Source organism: Strix aluco, chromosome 6 (genome assembly GCF_031877795.1).
Source record: "Strix aluco isolate bStrAlu1 chromosome 6, bStrAlu1.hap1, whole genome shotgun sequence".
NCBI classification, from domain to species: domain Eukaryota; kingdom Metazoa; phylum Chordata; class Aves; order Strigiformes; family Strigidae; genus Strix; species Strix aluco.
In genome coordinates this window covers 14,243,539-14,259,525 of record NC_133936.1, presented here as the reverse complement: position 1 = coordinate 14,259,525, position 15,987 = coordinate 14,243,539, and the positions used below count along the sequence as shown (strand labels likewise).

Genomic DNA, 15,987 nt, shown 5'->3' with positions numbered 1-15,987 from the left:
ACCATATCCACATGGGCATCCAAAGTCTGTCTCTCCATAGGGAGCTGACTGACCATGCTGTGGTCTTGCTGCTGGCTGGCAGGGAAACAAACAGCTCCCAGGTCTTTCCGTGGTAGTGGGGTGTGTGAGGTGGGCTCCAGCAGTACTGCTGGCAGAGGCAAGTGAGAGATAAGCCTTCTTGGTGTTGTCCTCTGCTCCTTGCTGCACCTCAGTTTCTCCAAGCATGAAGTCATGCTGACTCTCTGCTGCAGATGCTTTGAGGGGGCAGTACAATAATGTTTGTTTTGAGGCTTTTTTTGGTGATTTTATAGTTGAAGGGCAATGTTTTTTTCATTATTTCTTGTTTGCTTTTCACACATCTGCGTTCGCTTCTCCATCCAACCCTCCTACAAGGTACTTACCATTACCTGAGCTGTTTGTCCAGCAGAAGTTAGTTGTGTGCTTTTTATTGCTTACCTGAATGGGAATCTTGGCTTGCCATACCCAACCCACAGTTAAACTAAGTACGTTGCCTTCTCCAGCATCCTGACACACAGTCTCTGAAAAAAATAGTTTTGTAAATCAGGCTGCCACCATCTTTCTTCAGTAGGTATGTTAGAAGAAGAGAAAACTGGTTCTGCATCTCTCTGGCTAGAAACAACTGGCTGGATGTGTTTCAAAATGGCCTGTAATAGTCAGAGCAGGAGAGGGGTCTCCCTTAGGTGAGCTGGTGGGAGCCTGGCTCCCATTTATCTTTGCCATTGTGTTCATAGCAGACCAGAATGAATATTTACTATTATTTTACCCGTGTAGTTCTTATTTTTGTCAAAGCCACTGAGCAGGTAATAAAACAATGTAATAATTAACCAATAATAATAATTGAAGTATGCTGTATGAAAACCAAACCAAATGCTAACAAGCCAAACAAAAGAAAAGCACGCATGGTGCAGCCCTGTTTATAGTGCTGTCTGCTGGAATCATTATACACGTTGATATAATAATACTGAGCACTTAATTACCACATCATTTTTAAAGTGCTGTATAAACATTAACCAAACCTCTGAGGTAGGGAGGTATTATTATCTCCATTTTAAAGAAGGGAAATTCTGACAAAGAGAGGTTAGTCAGTAATTTAGTGTCGTGAAGCCAGGCAGCTGGCAGGGCAGGAGATGAGGTTGCAGCTCCACAGCTGGTCTGCCATGATTTTGGAGACAGAAAAGCAGAGCTGCTGAAGCACCTGAGATGGCTTTTTGTGAAATTCACGGCGCTGCCATTTGGGGAAGGCAGATACTCCCTCAGACACTTCTCTCTGCTTAGAAAATATGCAGATTGGTGTAATTAGCAACCACATAATTATCCCTTTTTGAGGTAGGCATGCAGTTGGTATATTTTGCAAAGTGTCTAAACAACATTAAAGTGAAGTTCTCAAGCAGGGGCTCGTGGGGGGCTAAGAGGCAGCTACTGTAGCCTTGTGTGTCTGCTCCCCCTCCTCCCCATATCGATCCGAGCAGTGGTTCTGGGAATGGCTTTCCCTGCAAAGCCCTTAATATTCTGCGTGGTGGTACATGACTTCATCCGAGGAGAATCCCACAGGCGCATCAGCGTGATCTGCTCTGTCATGTTTCTGTGACCCAATTTTCCCTGTTCTTTGTCTCAGACCTTCTCTGACCCCAGGCCTATTATCTCTTCCAATAATTCACCCGGGCCATTATTAATGGTGCATTAACTTTGGCTGCGCTTTCAGCGAAGATGTTTTTCTTGTGCTCATTCATTCGCTCAACTCACTTAAACAGCGAGATCATTATTCTGGGGACGTCACACAAACACAAAAACATCTCCCTTGCCGACACCTACAGCCCTGCAGCACTTTGCCGGAGGGGCGACCATCCAAATACAACACTGAAACGCCCAGGAGGGACTATCAAAGGGAGTCAAGTAGCCACACACACACTCAGTCCCCCAGGGGCTGGTTTGCCTCCCCTGCTCTCACACCGAGGCTGTTGGGGGATGCTCTGAAGACCACAGAGCTGGAGGGAGCTCCAACATGAGGAAAATCACTTCAGGAAGGTTGGGGAGCAAAGCACGAGCCCCTCTTCGCTGTTTCAAAACAAACCTGATATTTGCCACCACAGTCATTGGATGTCAAAATGCATCCCTTTAAATTATACGCTGTGGATGAGTAAAATCTGATCTTTAAAAAGCATAATAAGAAGACAAATGCTGCCTACAGTTTATTTCTCACTTGGTGCTTTGGGCTTCTCTGGATGATGACTGAGTGAATGACACTTCATGTTTGTTGTATCTTTAAACTTGTCCTTGAGAGTGAGATTTGGACATCCGGGAGAAAATGTGGGCAGCAAGAAGGACCTTTGCTCTGGAGATGGGGAAAAATAGCAAATGCCTCCTCTCATGGCTTAGAGATTTCCATGTAGTGTCTAGCGGAGGCAGCAGTTATTTTCCTATTATCCTTCTCAAAGAAAGCTGGACCTGGGGGAAAAAAAAAAAAAAAGCAGAAGCTGTTGCAAGCTGCTGTATTGCACCTAGCAGCATCCCACCACCCCCAGTAACAGGGATGTGCCCCGTGACAGCACAGCACTGCTGCGTGAAAGCACTCGTGGACACTCACCACTACCTTCTGGGACATCCTCTTCCCATTTTTTTTCTGTGTCAGCTCCTTGTGCACACCTTCTAATGGCACTGCAGCGACAGGAGTGCGTGAGCTGTTGTCTGGAGAAGTTTTTCTCCCACTAATCCAAACCAATCCAATACCCTGGGGCTCCAAAGCCTTTTAGAGATAAAGTTGCAGTTTCTGCCTGCTGTGGTTGAGGTTCACTGGGGAACTGCTCTTGTTTGACTGCATAGACTTGGGCAAGTTACTTTATGTTACGCTGTTTCAGCCCCTCTCAGGTAAAAAAAGGTCTGTGTTTCAAATGCACAGGTTTTCTTCTCTTCCTAAGTAGACATGAAGCTTTTTTAGTCTTTGCAAAGTAGCTTGTGATCCCTTTATGAAAACCATGTCCCATGCATCACAAAAACCACAGGAAATCAAGCCAAAAGGGATCTCAAGAAATCAGTATTTGTTTTTCCTCTTTTATAAAATGTTAATTTTTTAATGAGTGTTTTGTGAATTTGTTGAGAAAAGCACTACAGGTGCTAAGTTATCCAGACACCAATCTTTCACCTTTTTTCCTCAACAAATTACTTTCCCTGTTGATTGCAAAATGTTTATGCTCTATTTCTGATGACAAAGAACCCCACTCACAGCCTGCACTGCTTGTCCCCACAGAAGGCTGCTGGGACATCCGTAGGAAAACCACATTTCTTTAGCCCACCTGGTGACCTGCGCAGCTCGTGTGTGCTTTAGATAAAGCAGTGGGAACCCGGTACATATTAGATGGTACAGAGGGTGTGTGTGGAGCTTCTCAGGGTGTCTCCTCTGCCAGTCTTGCTGCAGCACCCCAGTTGCAAGTGGGAGCAGAAGACATCCATTAAGTGCTTTCCCAAGGGCTTTCCAAATTGTTTTTGTCAAAGAAAACTGCAAATGAAACCAGATTCAGGTGTGTATGGTCTGATTTCTTTTCTTCTGCTATTTTACCTGTGTAGTTCTTTGGTTTTTTTAGTGATCACATGTGTAGACAGAATTATTTGGAATAGAAAAAGCTTATTTGACCCTTCCTAATTCTTCTTTTTGGGCTCAAAAAGAGATGCTGCTGTGAGTGATGACAAAACACTCCTTTGCTTGCTATACAAACCCATACGTGTAGTCTGTGTTTCTCTTGAAGCACAGGTTTATCTGTGGAGATAATCAAAAGCCTGCATCATCCTCAAAAAATGCCTGTTTTTGATGCCTCCCTCCCTGATTCCTGGGATTTTCGGCAAAGGGACATCCCCTTTAAACCTGCGTTTCTGCTTCATATCTTTTCTCTTTGAAGCCAGAGGGTTGGCTGGCCTTTGAATAGACAAGGATGAGAATACAGCAGTGGGAGGTCCGTGTCTTGCTCATAAACCTTGGCCAGAAAATCAGCTCCGACAAGTGGGGACAGGTAGCAGCATCTTTCCCCTTATCAAACAGCGTTGTGGAGCAGACGCATTCCTGCACGAGCAGTGGCTGGGTGGAAGGTGGGGCCTCCCGACTGCGCTTTGCTGCTCTGCCGCTGTGCTTCACCACGGGAGCTGCGTGCCATGGACTTGATGAAGAGATGTGTTATTTCTGTATGAAACACCCTGTTTTCCCAGCTTCCCTGCCCCTTGGGTGCTGCTTTGATTTCTTCTTTGGTTTTTCTCTTCCTTCCACTGGAGCCAGAGAAAATGTTTATCTGTTGTTCTAGTGCTAGGGGACTTTTGGAGGTGCCATGTTGTGCCTTCATGCCCCAGCGTATCATACAATATGGCTTGGCATGGCCCAACTTTTTTAGGAGGGAAAGTTTTCCACAGTCCTCCTGCTAAAACCTTCCTCCCTCTCTGTAAAATAATCATTATTAGTGCTAATCAGGCAGGTTTGGGGTTGAATCTGCAAAGATTGCTTGGGTTTGGTAAATCCTCTGCCACTGCAAAGCAGATAAAGCTAAACAAAAAATTGTCTTGATTAGATTAAAGTTGGCAAATTCATTGCCCTAATCATCATATTGCCCTTCCCGTGGCTATTCAGGAATACATCACCGTGACTTACTTGGAGTAATTGAATATAATTGTCTTTTTAACTTGTATGTGTAAAACATCCATCTTTGTTAACAGCGTGTGTTGCTGTCCTGCTGCCAGCTTGCCATCCTCTTCGGGAGGGGTGGGAACAAGAAGCAGAGCTGGCCTGACGTTTATGAATTGGTAGTTGATTGCCTATAAAACCATTCATTATTTCTGACCAAGCACCTGGAAGAGAATAAAAAGAAACACCAGCCACTGGAGCCCATAGTCTTGGCTGGTGCTCCCAGGCAGGAGAGCAGAGGGGAGGCAACGTGGGATGTTGCAAAGGGACAGCACCAAAACCAACCCTTTCCCTTTGTGGCAGCAAAGCAGAGAGCATGTGGTGGGGTTAGAAATGAGAGCAGCAGAGTGAAACAGGCACCCAAGGAGGAGGCATTGCTCACCCTCCCATGGTCCAAATAGGTTGAAATGCTGGAAACAAAGCAACGGTGCCAGTGGGAGGGAGGATGTTCATGGAAATTTTTCTTCCATTAATAATCAGAGGTGTGAGGGGGGAGAAATTCTCTTCAGATGTCATTTTTATACCAACAGATAGTTAGGAAAGGAGGCCAGACAGCAAACACCCTGCGTTTTCTTTTTCCCGCTCTCCTGAGTGATAAGAAAAGACTCTTTTAGCACAAAAATTTCCAGTATTACCTCAGCAATCAGTCACTTAGAAATGCACAGTTACAAAATAACAAAATACAAAAATACACATAACTGGCCTGGGTTGTAAGAGATTCAGGTTGTCCTGTTGTTCTTAATGGTTTCATCATTAGTAGCAAATTAAACTGGTTCAGGGAATGGGCCCAAGGATTAGGACACGACTCCCCATATTATTAAAACACTACTGTGCTGGTGAACATAGTTTCAACCCACTTTATCAAGTTACACTTTCATGCCATTTGGGGGTTAACCTAGCCCTGGACCTGCCCATTACAGGCAGAGTGGCTACCCTGTTTTGGGAGGTTGCAAAACTTCATCTATAGGGATGCCACCATCTGGGCTGTGTAGGTTGGCCCCAGTACTGCAGAAGAGTCCCTGCTCCTTTGGGTTTATTTGTATAGCATAAATACGGGGTGAGCGCTGCAGGAAGCCCAGCCTAGAGGCTCAGTCTGGAAGAGGTTTGTGCTGTCTGGCATTGGATGCCTGTGCAGGGACAGTTGATTTTGTGACCATGCTTGGTATGTGATGATGTAAAACTTCCTTGCCCCATTCACTCTGGTCCTCCCAGCAGCTGTGGGTTGTGGCCATAGCTGTGTCCAGGGCACAGCAATGTCCCCAGGAAGGAGGACAGCAGCTTGAGGTGTCTGCAAGCCCTGGCAGTGGTTTGGGCTAAACATGCTTTGGGGAGACCAGAGTCTGTATGGTTCTGCATGACTAGGGGATGGGATGTGACGGCTGAACTCTGCTGCATTTCTGACCTGGAAAAACACTGGCTTCTTCTTAAAATGAAGACTTCTTATGTAACAGATCGTCCCTACCCAGGATGGTTAAAGGGTGAATCTTCCTCCTGCCAAAGCAAATCCTAAAGGATGCAAGTTTATTCTCTCCCTGAGTTGCTTTTGGGAGAACAGGGGAGGGGAGCAGAAGGGGGGAAGGCAGTTAACAGTTACCCTACTGTGTCCTGACATTGGGCGAGCTGCAAAAATGCTCCCAGTGTATCAGGTAGTGTGCGGTGCCAGCCCTTCGCTGGAGCACGGAGAGCAAGTCTGCTGTGGAGCCTTAAATACTTTCCACCCCGACTACCTTACCTTAACGCCTTTCAGCAGAGTTGGCAGGAGGGTTGTTTTTGTGTAGTCTCTCACCTCTCCCAGCAGCCCGGCTGACGCGCCTGTGCCGCGCTGTGCTCGGGGATTTTACATTGCAATGGGAGTAGGAGCCTCAGATCCTCTTGCTGATATGCTGGGAAAGACATATACGTGGATTTCACGCAGGCTTTGCGTTACGGACCCGAAAGGAGCACAGCCTTGCCGGATGGAGTCGGCGTAGCTCTGTTGCAGCTGGAGTCACAGATGCGCAAGGCTGAATTTTAAGTCTTTCATAGCAAAAGAGTTTGGCGTTTACTGGAGTTTGCTGAGCATCAGCGAGAGACTTGGCCCAAGCCTTGACAGTTTGATTTTGGATGGTGCTTCCCCACTCTACAGAGATGCTACCTGTCGTGGAGGCAAGTCACAGTGAAATACTGAGCACAGACTGGGTTTTGCAATGCTCACTTAGAAGGTTGATTTTGTTTTGCTTTTAGTCCCCCGTTAGACAGAAAGGCCAAGAAGCCAGAGAGGGATTGGGAAGACCTGCAACAATATTAAGTAATCTTTAATGAAGAACTTCTGACTGTTTGTAAAGTCAGAGCAAGACCAGCCTTTTACGGTTAAACCGATCGCTGGTACGAATATGGAAAGCGGCTTCATTACAGATGTGATGAGCCCTATCAGAGGGCGATTGTACAGTATTGTTATCAAGGTTCTGCTAATTGTATTTCTTTAACTTCTGTAATTTTAGTAGGAAAGGCCCAGGCGGCCAAGCAGCATTGTCGGGGGTGGCGTGGAGAAATAACCTGATGAATTTTCTATCAGCTCAACTCACTCAAATATTCTTGCCGTTAACTTTTGGGGTCAATAATAGATAGATTTAATAAGTCAATGTAGGTGTTCTATGCCTTTTGAGACCACTTTATCTTTCCATCAAAGATGAAACAAGCTTCTCAAATGAATAAAAAATAGGGCCTCAAGTGATTACAAGTGAGAGCAATTTGGACTCCTCTCTCAGAACCTGGCAGTAGGCACTTTTGAACCTCTTCTGACTGCCTAGACAGTCTGCATTAGCGCTGTTCTCGCTGCTACATTTTTAGGTAAATATTTCCAACCTGTGTGTACAGACCTTCAGGGAAGGTGTTTGCTGCCACTCCAGGCATGAGGGACGGTGCAGGTCTGGATCCCGCCAGGCTCTGTTGAGTCTGATTTGCGTTGCAAGTCTAGTTTTCCTTGGTGCTTCCTATAATCTCCTCAAGTTCAAAGAGCGCTTAGCTGCTTGTCTTTGTCAAAAACCCTGTTGGAGATCTTTTATGTCGAAGATGTAGGATTTCTCCGCATGACTTTGATTATTTATTCATTCCACTTCTCTGGTGTATGATAGCGCTGATATCATGAAGACCCCTTGTCTTGCACTGCTCTTGCTCTGAAATTCATGGAGATTTAGTGCCTTTGAAATTGTTTTAAAAGGAAAGGAAAAGTTTTTGAAGTCCCTCTTTTTTTCTTCTTCTATTCCCCTCAACAGTGCCGCAGCACATTTTTCCAGCCTTCCACGCTCCTTTGCCAATTGACATGCGCCACCAGGAAGGACGATACCATTACGAACCTCACTCTATCCACGCTATCCACGGGTAAGTCTTGCATCTCTGCTCCCGTGCCTTGCTAAAACGTCAGCCACCTGCGGTATGCCGAATCCCACTGCTAAGGTCCCAGGGACTTGCTAGCCTCCTGGCAAGCTGGCCCCGCTGGCCACCTTCCACTCCACTGTCCCCACCCAGTGACAGTACTGACTTGCCTGGCAAGAATGCTCTACAGCTCTGTTAAACCTATAGAAGTGCTATATAGCAGTAGGATGGGAGTACAGGGCTTCTGTGTCGTTATCCGGTTGAGGTCCCGGGGACAGGCTTGACCTGCGTTTTTGCGCCCATGGTGTTTTTCACATCACACCATGCCTGGGTTGTTTCTGGCACCATCTTGGCCAAGACCCAGTGCTGCTCCCTCCATTTGGAGACCTTGCGTACCGTTCCTACATGCCCACTCATTACAGGGACAGTGGTGAAAGGCTGCCGGGAATGCTGTAATTCAGTTTGATTTCAACAGATGACAACCTGGGCAGGCTGGGTGGCATTTTCTAAAATGTGGTGAAGAGGCAGGTCCTCACGTAGGTGTCCATGTCCACTCTGGAAGGGCAGGACCCTAAGTTTCGGTGGTGACCTCCTTGCAAGAGCCCCCCTCCCCGGGGCAGCTGGTAGGCAGCGAACACAGGCGCCGGTCAGCGGCTGTACCCCAAGAGAGGGGTTTATGGTTAATCTCATCGGGGACATGACAGATCAGTAGTCGTTGACACCTTGGAGGACATGTTTATAGAGAGATTTGGGTTCACTTCCTGTAAGCTTTGATCAGGGCAAGGAAAAAGGAGCCAGCGGAGATGTGAGCAGAGGCTGTAGTGCCTGTGCGGGCAGAAGGGTTTCTCCTTGTCCCTGAAATGCACCGACCCTGTGGGAGGTGAGGAGCAGCCTGATGAGGTTGGTGGTCCCACAGCTGCCCTGACATCCTTCAACCTGCCACTGTAACACGTCTCAGCCATCAGCTGAGGGACAGGTCCCAGGGCACTTGGTGCAGGGGAACACCTAAGGGCTGGGAACACTTTGCAAGAAGAGCAAGGGAAGAGCAAATAGGGCTCATCACTTAAAAAACCCTCATTTGATCCCCCGGAGCCCCATTGCGGCCTCACTGTCTGGCTGGGGTCAGCGCTTACCCAGCTTTGCAGGGGCTGTTTGTAGCACTGTGCTTTTTCTGGATAGGTGCGAATGGGGGAATAGTCCCTGGAAGGCAAGTAACACAGACAGCAGCAGCCAGGAGATCTGTGGAGTCCCACAGCTATGAGGGCTTTATTCCACTTCCAAAATGCTGCGGGAAAAAAATGATAGGGCATTCCCCTGGATCCTACCAGAAGACAAGTCGTTGTCTTTTTGGCTGGCAATCAGTTTGACTGGATGTTTAAAGGGGCAGAGCAGCTCATTCCATGCTGTGCACAAAGGGAAAAAGACAGAGAGCATTGATAACGTGGGAACTGGGGGGACTAAGGGCAGCTGAATGAAATAGTTCTGGTCTTGCGTGCAAGTACATGCAAAAATTGTAGAAAAAAAAAAACAGATTAATAAAAAAAATATACTGGGAGATAGTTAATAAGCCAGAGCTCTGGCTAATAAAGCACATACTGACTTCTGAAAGGGGCAATATTCTAAACAGGGGTTAGAAGAGAAGATGGCAGATGCTCAGATGTTTGGCACAGGTTATTTGTGTGCCCTGCTCAGTCCTCCCCTTCAGTCCTTGCAAGAAGGATCAGGTGCACTGTATCTGCCCCGGGGCTCCACAGCAGTTTCTTCAGTGGAGGCATGAAGCAGGGTCTTCTCCAAAACACAACCAAGATCTCGCCGGCTGGTGCTATGCACCTGTGAATTATATCACATTTCTCTGTCAGCAGATCAAGAGTGTCCTGCTTAGTATTTGGGTAGAGTTGTTGGCAAATACCTATTGCTCTTCTTCTTTGGGACCCTTCACCTTCCCAGCAGCATTTTTCACAAAAATTACTTGTGAGGGTACTGGAGAGAAAACTTAGTTGCTGGTCTTAGAAGGAGAAGCATAGCCTTCTTTGAAACTACCTGGGCATTGCACTGAAGGGTGCCTTTGTGGATGGTGAAGCACCAAAGCTGAGCAGCCAACTACTTCTTGGCTGTGGGATTTTTTAGAGTCAAGGGAATGCCACTTCTGTTTGGCTCTTTTCCGAGTGCCCTGGACTATGGCACAACCACACTTAGAAAATTCTCACCAGCTGTGGAGTTAGGATCTCAACCATTTTTCCTCTTTCAGTTTTATCTGCAAACATCTTAATCTCATCTCCTGCCCTTTCCCTCTCTAGTTTTTGTTCTACTTCACTTTTGTCTTCCTCTTCTCTCCTCCCATCTCTACTCTGGAGGTCATAACATAGTGCTCATCCTCCTCCATGGAGGATACCCACCATGAAATCATCCAGAACATGGTAGTGGAGCTGGGCTAGAACATACTTTGGGGTTACATGGCTCTCGTTCAACAGGCTAGGTGGACTCTGCAGGCACAGCTGAGCCTCTAGAAATTTGCACTCCATCCTAATGGTACAGAAATCCATCCTTCTGTTTAAAGTAAACAACAAAAAAAAGACGTGCATATTTTCACTCTAGAAAATTATGGCAAATCTTTGGAAGAAAAACTGTGTCACTGAGTTTGGGCTTTATGATTAATGTGATCGGTGCCTGACAGAGAGCCCCCAATTCATCAAGCCCATATTCTACCTGTCTGCTGTCTTGCCGGTACCAAATGTATCTAATTACATGAACATTGCACAGCAAATTAAGTGTAGTCTCATTTGTTGCTAACTATGGGGTCTTATTATCTGCCTGCTGCATTATGTCAAAGGTTTGTTTCCTGATTGCTCGATGTGACATGGCAGTGCATTCCCCTTCATCACTGTTTGTATTTGGCCTAATGAGAACATACATTAATTTATCCTAACTGGAGGGAACTCATCTGCAAGGCTCTCTTGAGCAGGGCCACCTGTGGAACACTTTTCTTGAAAATATGGCTGAGAATATGGAAAACTCAAGTAATAAAAGACCCACATGCCAAGATGGGGATCTGAAAGATTTGCTGCATTTCTGCTCACTGCTGTCAGTCTCTATGTCTCAGTGATTTCCTTGTTAAGCAGCATGACAAATGATTTTCAGGACTTGAGTCTTCTTCCAAATCACTGGGCATTTATTATATACGTCCAGAAGCAGATCATGTTGGTATTTCCTTGAAATATAGTTCTAATATTTTTCAGGGTGTTTCTGTGTTTCTCCAGGACAGCCCACTTTTCTGGTTTTACTTATTTGGTGATATATTTTTTGGATATCTTTAATTTTTGGGCATCTTTTTATTTTGGCATTAAGAACAAATTGGCAGAATCATGGTGCTTGCTTGGCTTATCTAGAAAAATAAAAGTATCTTGCTCAGATGATCCTTGTGCTCTCTGCAGTGCAAACCAATAGGAATATTGTGGATTCAAGGTGTTGTCCTGTTCTGATGCTTGTGAGCTTGTGGTCATATGGAGGATGGGGGGAGAGGCAGGATTGGAGCCCAGTGGACACTACAAAAGGATATAATGCACAGTGGAGTAAAACTAAATATGGGATGCAATATCTTCCAGGAATGTAGAATTAGAGCATAATGAATAAACAAAATTGTATTGGTACATACAAATTGTGTAAGGCACCACTTCCACACAGCAACATTTGTTTAATATTAAGGTTGTAAACTACAGCACTCAAAAGCTAAGAAATGACAGAAAAATAAATTTGGATATTCTGACTCATTTTGTACACCATTGTGATAATGCATTAAATTACAGAGCCACATACTGTTTTTCCCTTGGATACTCACTTCTTCCACAGCACGGGATGGCCCAGGCTCTATGGAAGAGCAGTGGTGGGTGTTATATGCATTTTCTGCATGCAGCTTTTATTGATTTGTCAGAATTTCACTCTGCACCATTGGTTGTAGGCAGAACATAGATCAGGTTACTGGAGTGAAAGTCATCAGCCAGGGTGTTTCAGCAGGTCCAAAACTGAGCCAAACTAATTCACTTCGTAAGTTAGAACAGGTCCTTTTCTAACAAAGGGGATATCTCCTGTTTTAGCAAGCTTCTTCACAAAAACCTGCTCCACTGGGGCCTGGTCTCTGCAATAACTCCATTCGCTTTAAACCAAGAGGACTCTTAGCATCAGCTTTGCAAGATCAAGCCCAGAGGAAAGCTACTGGCAGATACGGCAGGTGATTACTGATAGCTCCCTTCCACTCCCCAGTTTTAGGTGTGCTTAGCTACTCTCAACATTCTTTTTTAAAGCACAACAAAAATAACTAAAAACTCCTTAGCTCAGCTTAAAAGTCCCTGCCAGTGCAAGAGCCTTCAGGGCTAACCCTTGTAAACAGCATGCCTAGGCTTGACTCAGCAAGAAGCTTTTTAACAGTAGCTCCTAAACTGTGGTTAAAACCCATCAGGCATTACGCAGTGTAACAAACAAAAGCAGCCTTGTTTTTCTACCGACATCCCGGTGGTGTTTCAGGATGCAGTTCTGACATTATTTATTAACAAAATATTGTTGTTGCTCTCCTGTCCACACATCAAAATAGTAAAAAAAAACCCTGAGCTGATAGTCACAAATTCCATGGCTTTCATGAGGACTGAATTGTCCCAAAGACCCAAACATAGAGAAGACTCCATCTCCATGATAATGTGGAGTTGCCCTTAATTTCCCTCTGGTAGGGATTTTATCTGGTTTAATCACGGATCTTCCTCCATTTCCCTGAGATTTTAATATATTACAGATTTTCCCTGATATTCAGCCTCCACTTTTTTTCTTTATCTGATCTTATTATCCCTCCTTGTTGAAGTTTGTTTTCTTTTTACTATGTTAAAAATTACAGAATACCTTTTCAGGACCAGTTCCAATGTTCCCGAGATGTTTTGGCAGGGTAATTCACAGGCGGGCAAGGTGACTGTTAAACTTCTCATCATAAAAAGACTATGTCTCAAATGTTTATAAATTTGCCAAATTTAATGTCAAACCCAATATTTTCCATGTTGGATATCTGTTTCAGGCTGGTTTTCTCTTCCCTTTGTTGTTTTTGTGAGATTCAGCCAAGGGAGGCCAAGTAGGGTTAAGGGAAAATATGTTGTTTAGCCATACAAAAAATAATCATCATCATCTTATAACTGCGCTTTGAGAAACGCCAGTGTCTCTTGCTTTAGAGCTGGAATTTGCTATTGTCACAGATGTGTCTCTTGCTGTTTCTATTTTTAAAAAATACACACAAAAAAACCCCTCAATTTTGCCAGATAGAAATCCTTTGAAAAATCTTTCTTCCAACGCACTCAGTGAAGGGGTCTCAGAGTTTTGCAGCAAAATTTTCCAAGCTCCCCCGTGGTCCTGACTGTGCTCCAGCTGAGCTCTGCCAGGGATTCGCTGCCAGTGCTCCCTGTTTTCTGCCGGGGCCTCTTGGTCATCCCCTCCACCCAGGGTGCGATTCGTGACCACAGCCGATGGCAGAGGGGAGCCGTTTGCATCGTACGCTCATGGAGCTGCCTTTGTGCATTATCGGGCGTGCATAAAGTGCCTTCTCTTAACCTCCATGGGACACGGCTCCCACGAGGCTGCAGCTTTGATCCCATCAGGCGGTTTAGGATGGGACCCCAGGTAATGGTCGTTCCTGCAGCAAGGAAGCCACTCAGTTGAGCCACAGAATATACATGCCCATAAAACCTGTGTGTTTTTATATTTACTTTGCTACCGGAGTAGAAAATCTTTGGCAGGTCGTGATTGATAGTACTGTGCTGCTTTGGAGATAGAGCGAGCTCCCTCCGGAGTCAAAGCAAACAGCTGCTCAGAGAGGCCTTCTTATGTGTTTTGCAAAGTTTTACGACTTTCACCAAATAGATACATTGCTCATTTGGGAAACAGGTTTGGGGGCTCCCACATCCAATTTATTCTGTCCCCTTCTTTCCCACATGCTTCATTTATTTATTTAAGAAAATAAGAATGTGTGAGTATGTGATGGTTTGCAGAGGCTGGTCCCCTCCAGAAGGCTGGTTCAAACCTCTCCCTGGTCTGTAATTAGCAGGAGTGTGTTGCTTTTAGGTGGCTCTTTGGTAACCTACAGGAGGTGATTTGGGGGACTATCAATACCGATCTCACTGTAAAACTACCAGAGTTAATACTTGATGGTCACTTGATCCGTCTCCAGGAGACCACAGTTTAAATACTGGGCTGCTGCTGCCCTGTTTTGGGAGCTGAAAAAATTACTTTAATTCCATCTGTGCTTTAGTTTTCCCATCTCTAAAATGCTGTTACAGTAATATTCACCCTCCTGATGTTTTGAGAGCTAAGAAGAGTCAGGTGGTCTGTGACTTATTCGACTCCTCAGAAGGGACTCGTGGCATGTTTTCAGGCATCAGGAGAGAAGTACACAGCGCTACCTACCTGTGCAGAAACTGAGGAAGTACATGCTTAACATCTTCTGACCTCAGTGGAAGGACAGGCTGATCAGGTCTTCTGAAAATGGGGCAGACATAATCCAAAACACTCATCAGGGCTAGAATGTTTCTGTAGGTTTTTCCAATCTGATAAACTGTTCTATGGAAAAAAACACAAAACCCCACAGCTTTCTCTTTTGACTCTTGTTAACAGTTTTCAAGCATATTCCATTATGAGAGAGATTTGGACATCTGTGCTGTTCCTTAAATTGTGGATAGTTTCATCATGTGTGTTTAGTTAAATAGCCTTCAGAATATTTTGAAAAACTCAAACCTGAAGTCCAGAGGGACCTGAAAGTGTATGGTTTCAGAGTCACTAATCTATGCAGTAAGGCACAGATCGGATTTAGACACATTTGAGTTGGATCTTCAGTCTCTGAATGCCGGCAGCATCACACTAGAATGAGGGGCCTCGGTGAGCTCAGATGGAGTCGTGCCCATTAGCACTTAGTAAAGATCTGGGCCACCGAGTTGCTAGTGCTGTGACACCACAAGTTACTGAATGAAAAACTGCTGCTCTAATTTAGCCTAATCACGGCTAGAAGTGTAAAAATGGCTAGGAGGTTTTAGTATTGAGAACAAGAGCCTGATCTCTGAGGTCTTTTATGTAAACCTCTGGCATGTGTTCGTTTAATATGATGTCACTCTGTAATCCACCATTGCTTTTAAATGTCATTCTCAGAGCTTCATGTCAGCAAGTCTTAAGTGATAATCCCTTTGCTTACCTCACTTTATAGTAGATTAAAAGTGACTTCATGCTTCCACCTTATCCTCTGTTAAGCTTGTGCTTTAGGAAAAATTTATTTGAACTCTGTCCTCCTGCTGCTTTCTAAAGAGTTTCTAAACAGAGAGTGTGGGTCTTTCAGAAGCTCTCTCAATGGTATTGCCCATTCTCCATTGCTTTCAGCATCCTGTGAAAATGGATAAATGTTCAGTGCCAATCTCCTGCCCTTTTAAACTCCAGTGCTACGAATTTGTTTCTCAAGTTTTCTCTCAGCCGGTTGTGGAGCGCTGCCCCTCCTGGCCTCTCCTTTTTCTTAATCCTAAATAAATTCCCTCTCTAGATGGTGTTTCACCTCTCACCAGCTTCTTACAGTCATGAGGACAAGAGACAATGTAACCTGTTGCAGCGTTTTGCTCCTGTGTAGTGCTTTCTCCTGTATAGCACAGGGGTGTGAGGGTTCCCCTTTCCCTGTATCTCCTGTTTGAACGTTTTCTCTATCCTGTAACAAATCCTTTCTCAGTATAAAAAGCTCTCAATGCAGTTCACCTTCCTAGTCCACCCTCCTTTTTTTCTCTCCCTGAATTTCACCCTTCTGCTCCTAGCACACCTCCTTGTGTAACACGTCCCTCCAGATACTTGCTGCATGTTGTCATATCCTTCCTCCCTGCACTAATGAACTGGCCAGGCTGCAGCCTGCAGCATATACTCAAATATCAATCTGCTTAACCTCCTCATTCTCACTG

General features: G+C 45.2%; 1 protein-coding gene across 1 annotated transcript in view; it reads left to right on the top strand.

Moving 5' to 3' along the window:
- GLI2 (GLI family zinc finger 2) overlaps positions 1-15,987 on the top strand; it is a 197,249-nt gene that overhangs the window by 119,876 nt on the left and 61,386 nt on the right. The window contains exon 3 of the mRNA XM_074828768.1: positions 7,936-8,041. Within this exon, the coding sequence (XP_074684869.1) occupies positions 7,936-8,041 (106 nt within the window). The remainder of the gene's footprint in view (positions 1-7,935; positions 8,042-15,987) is intronic.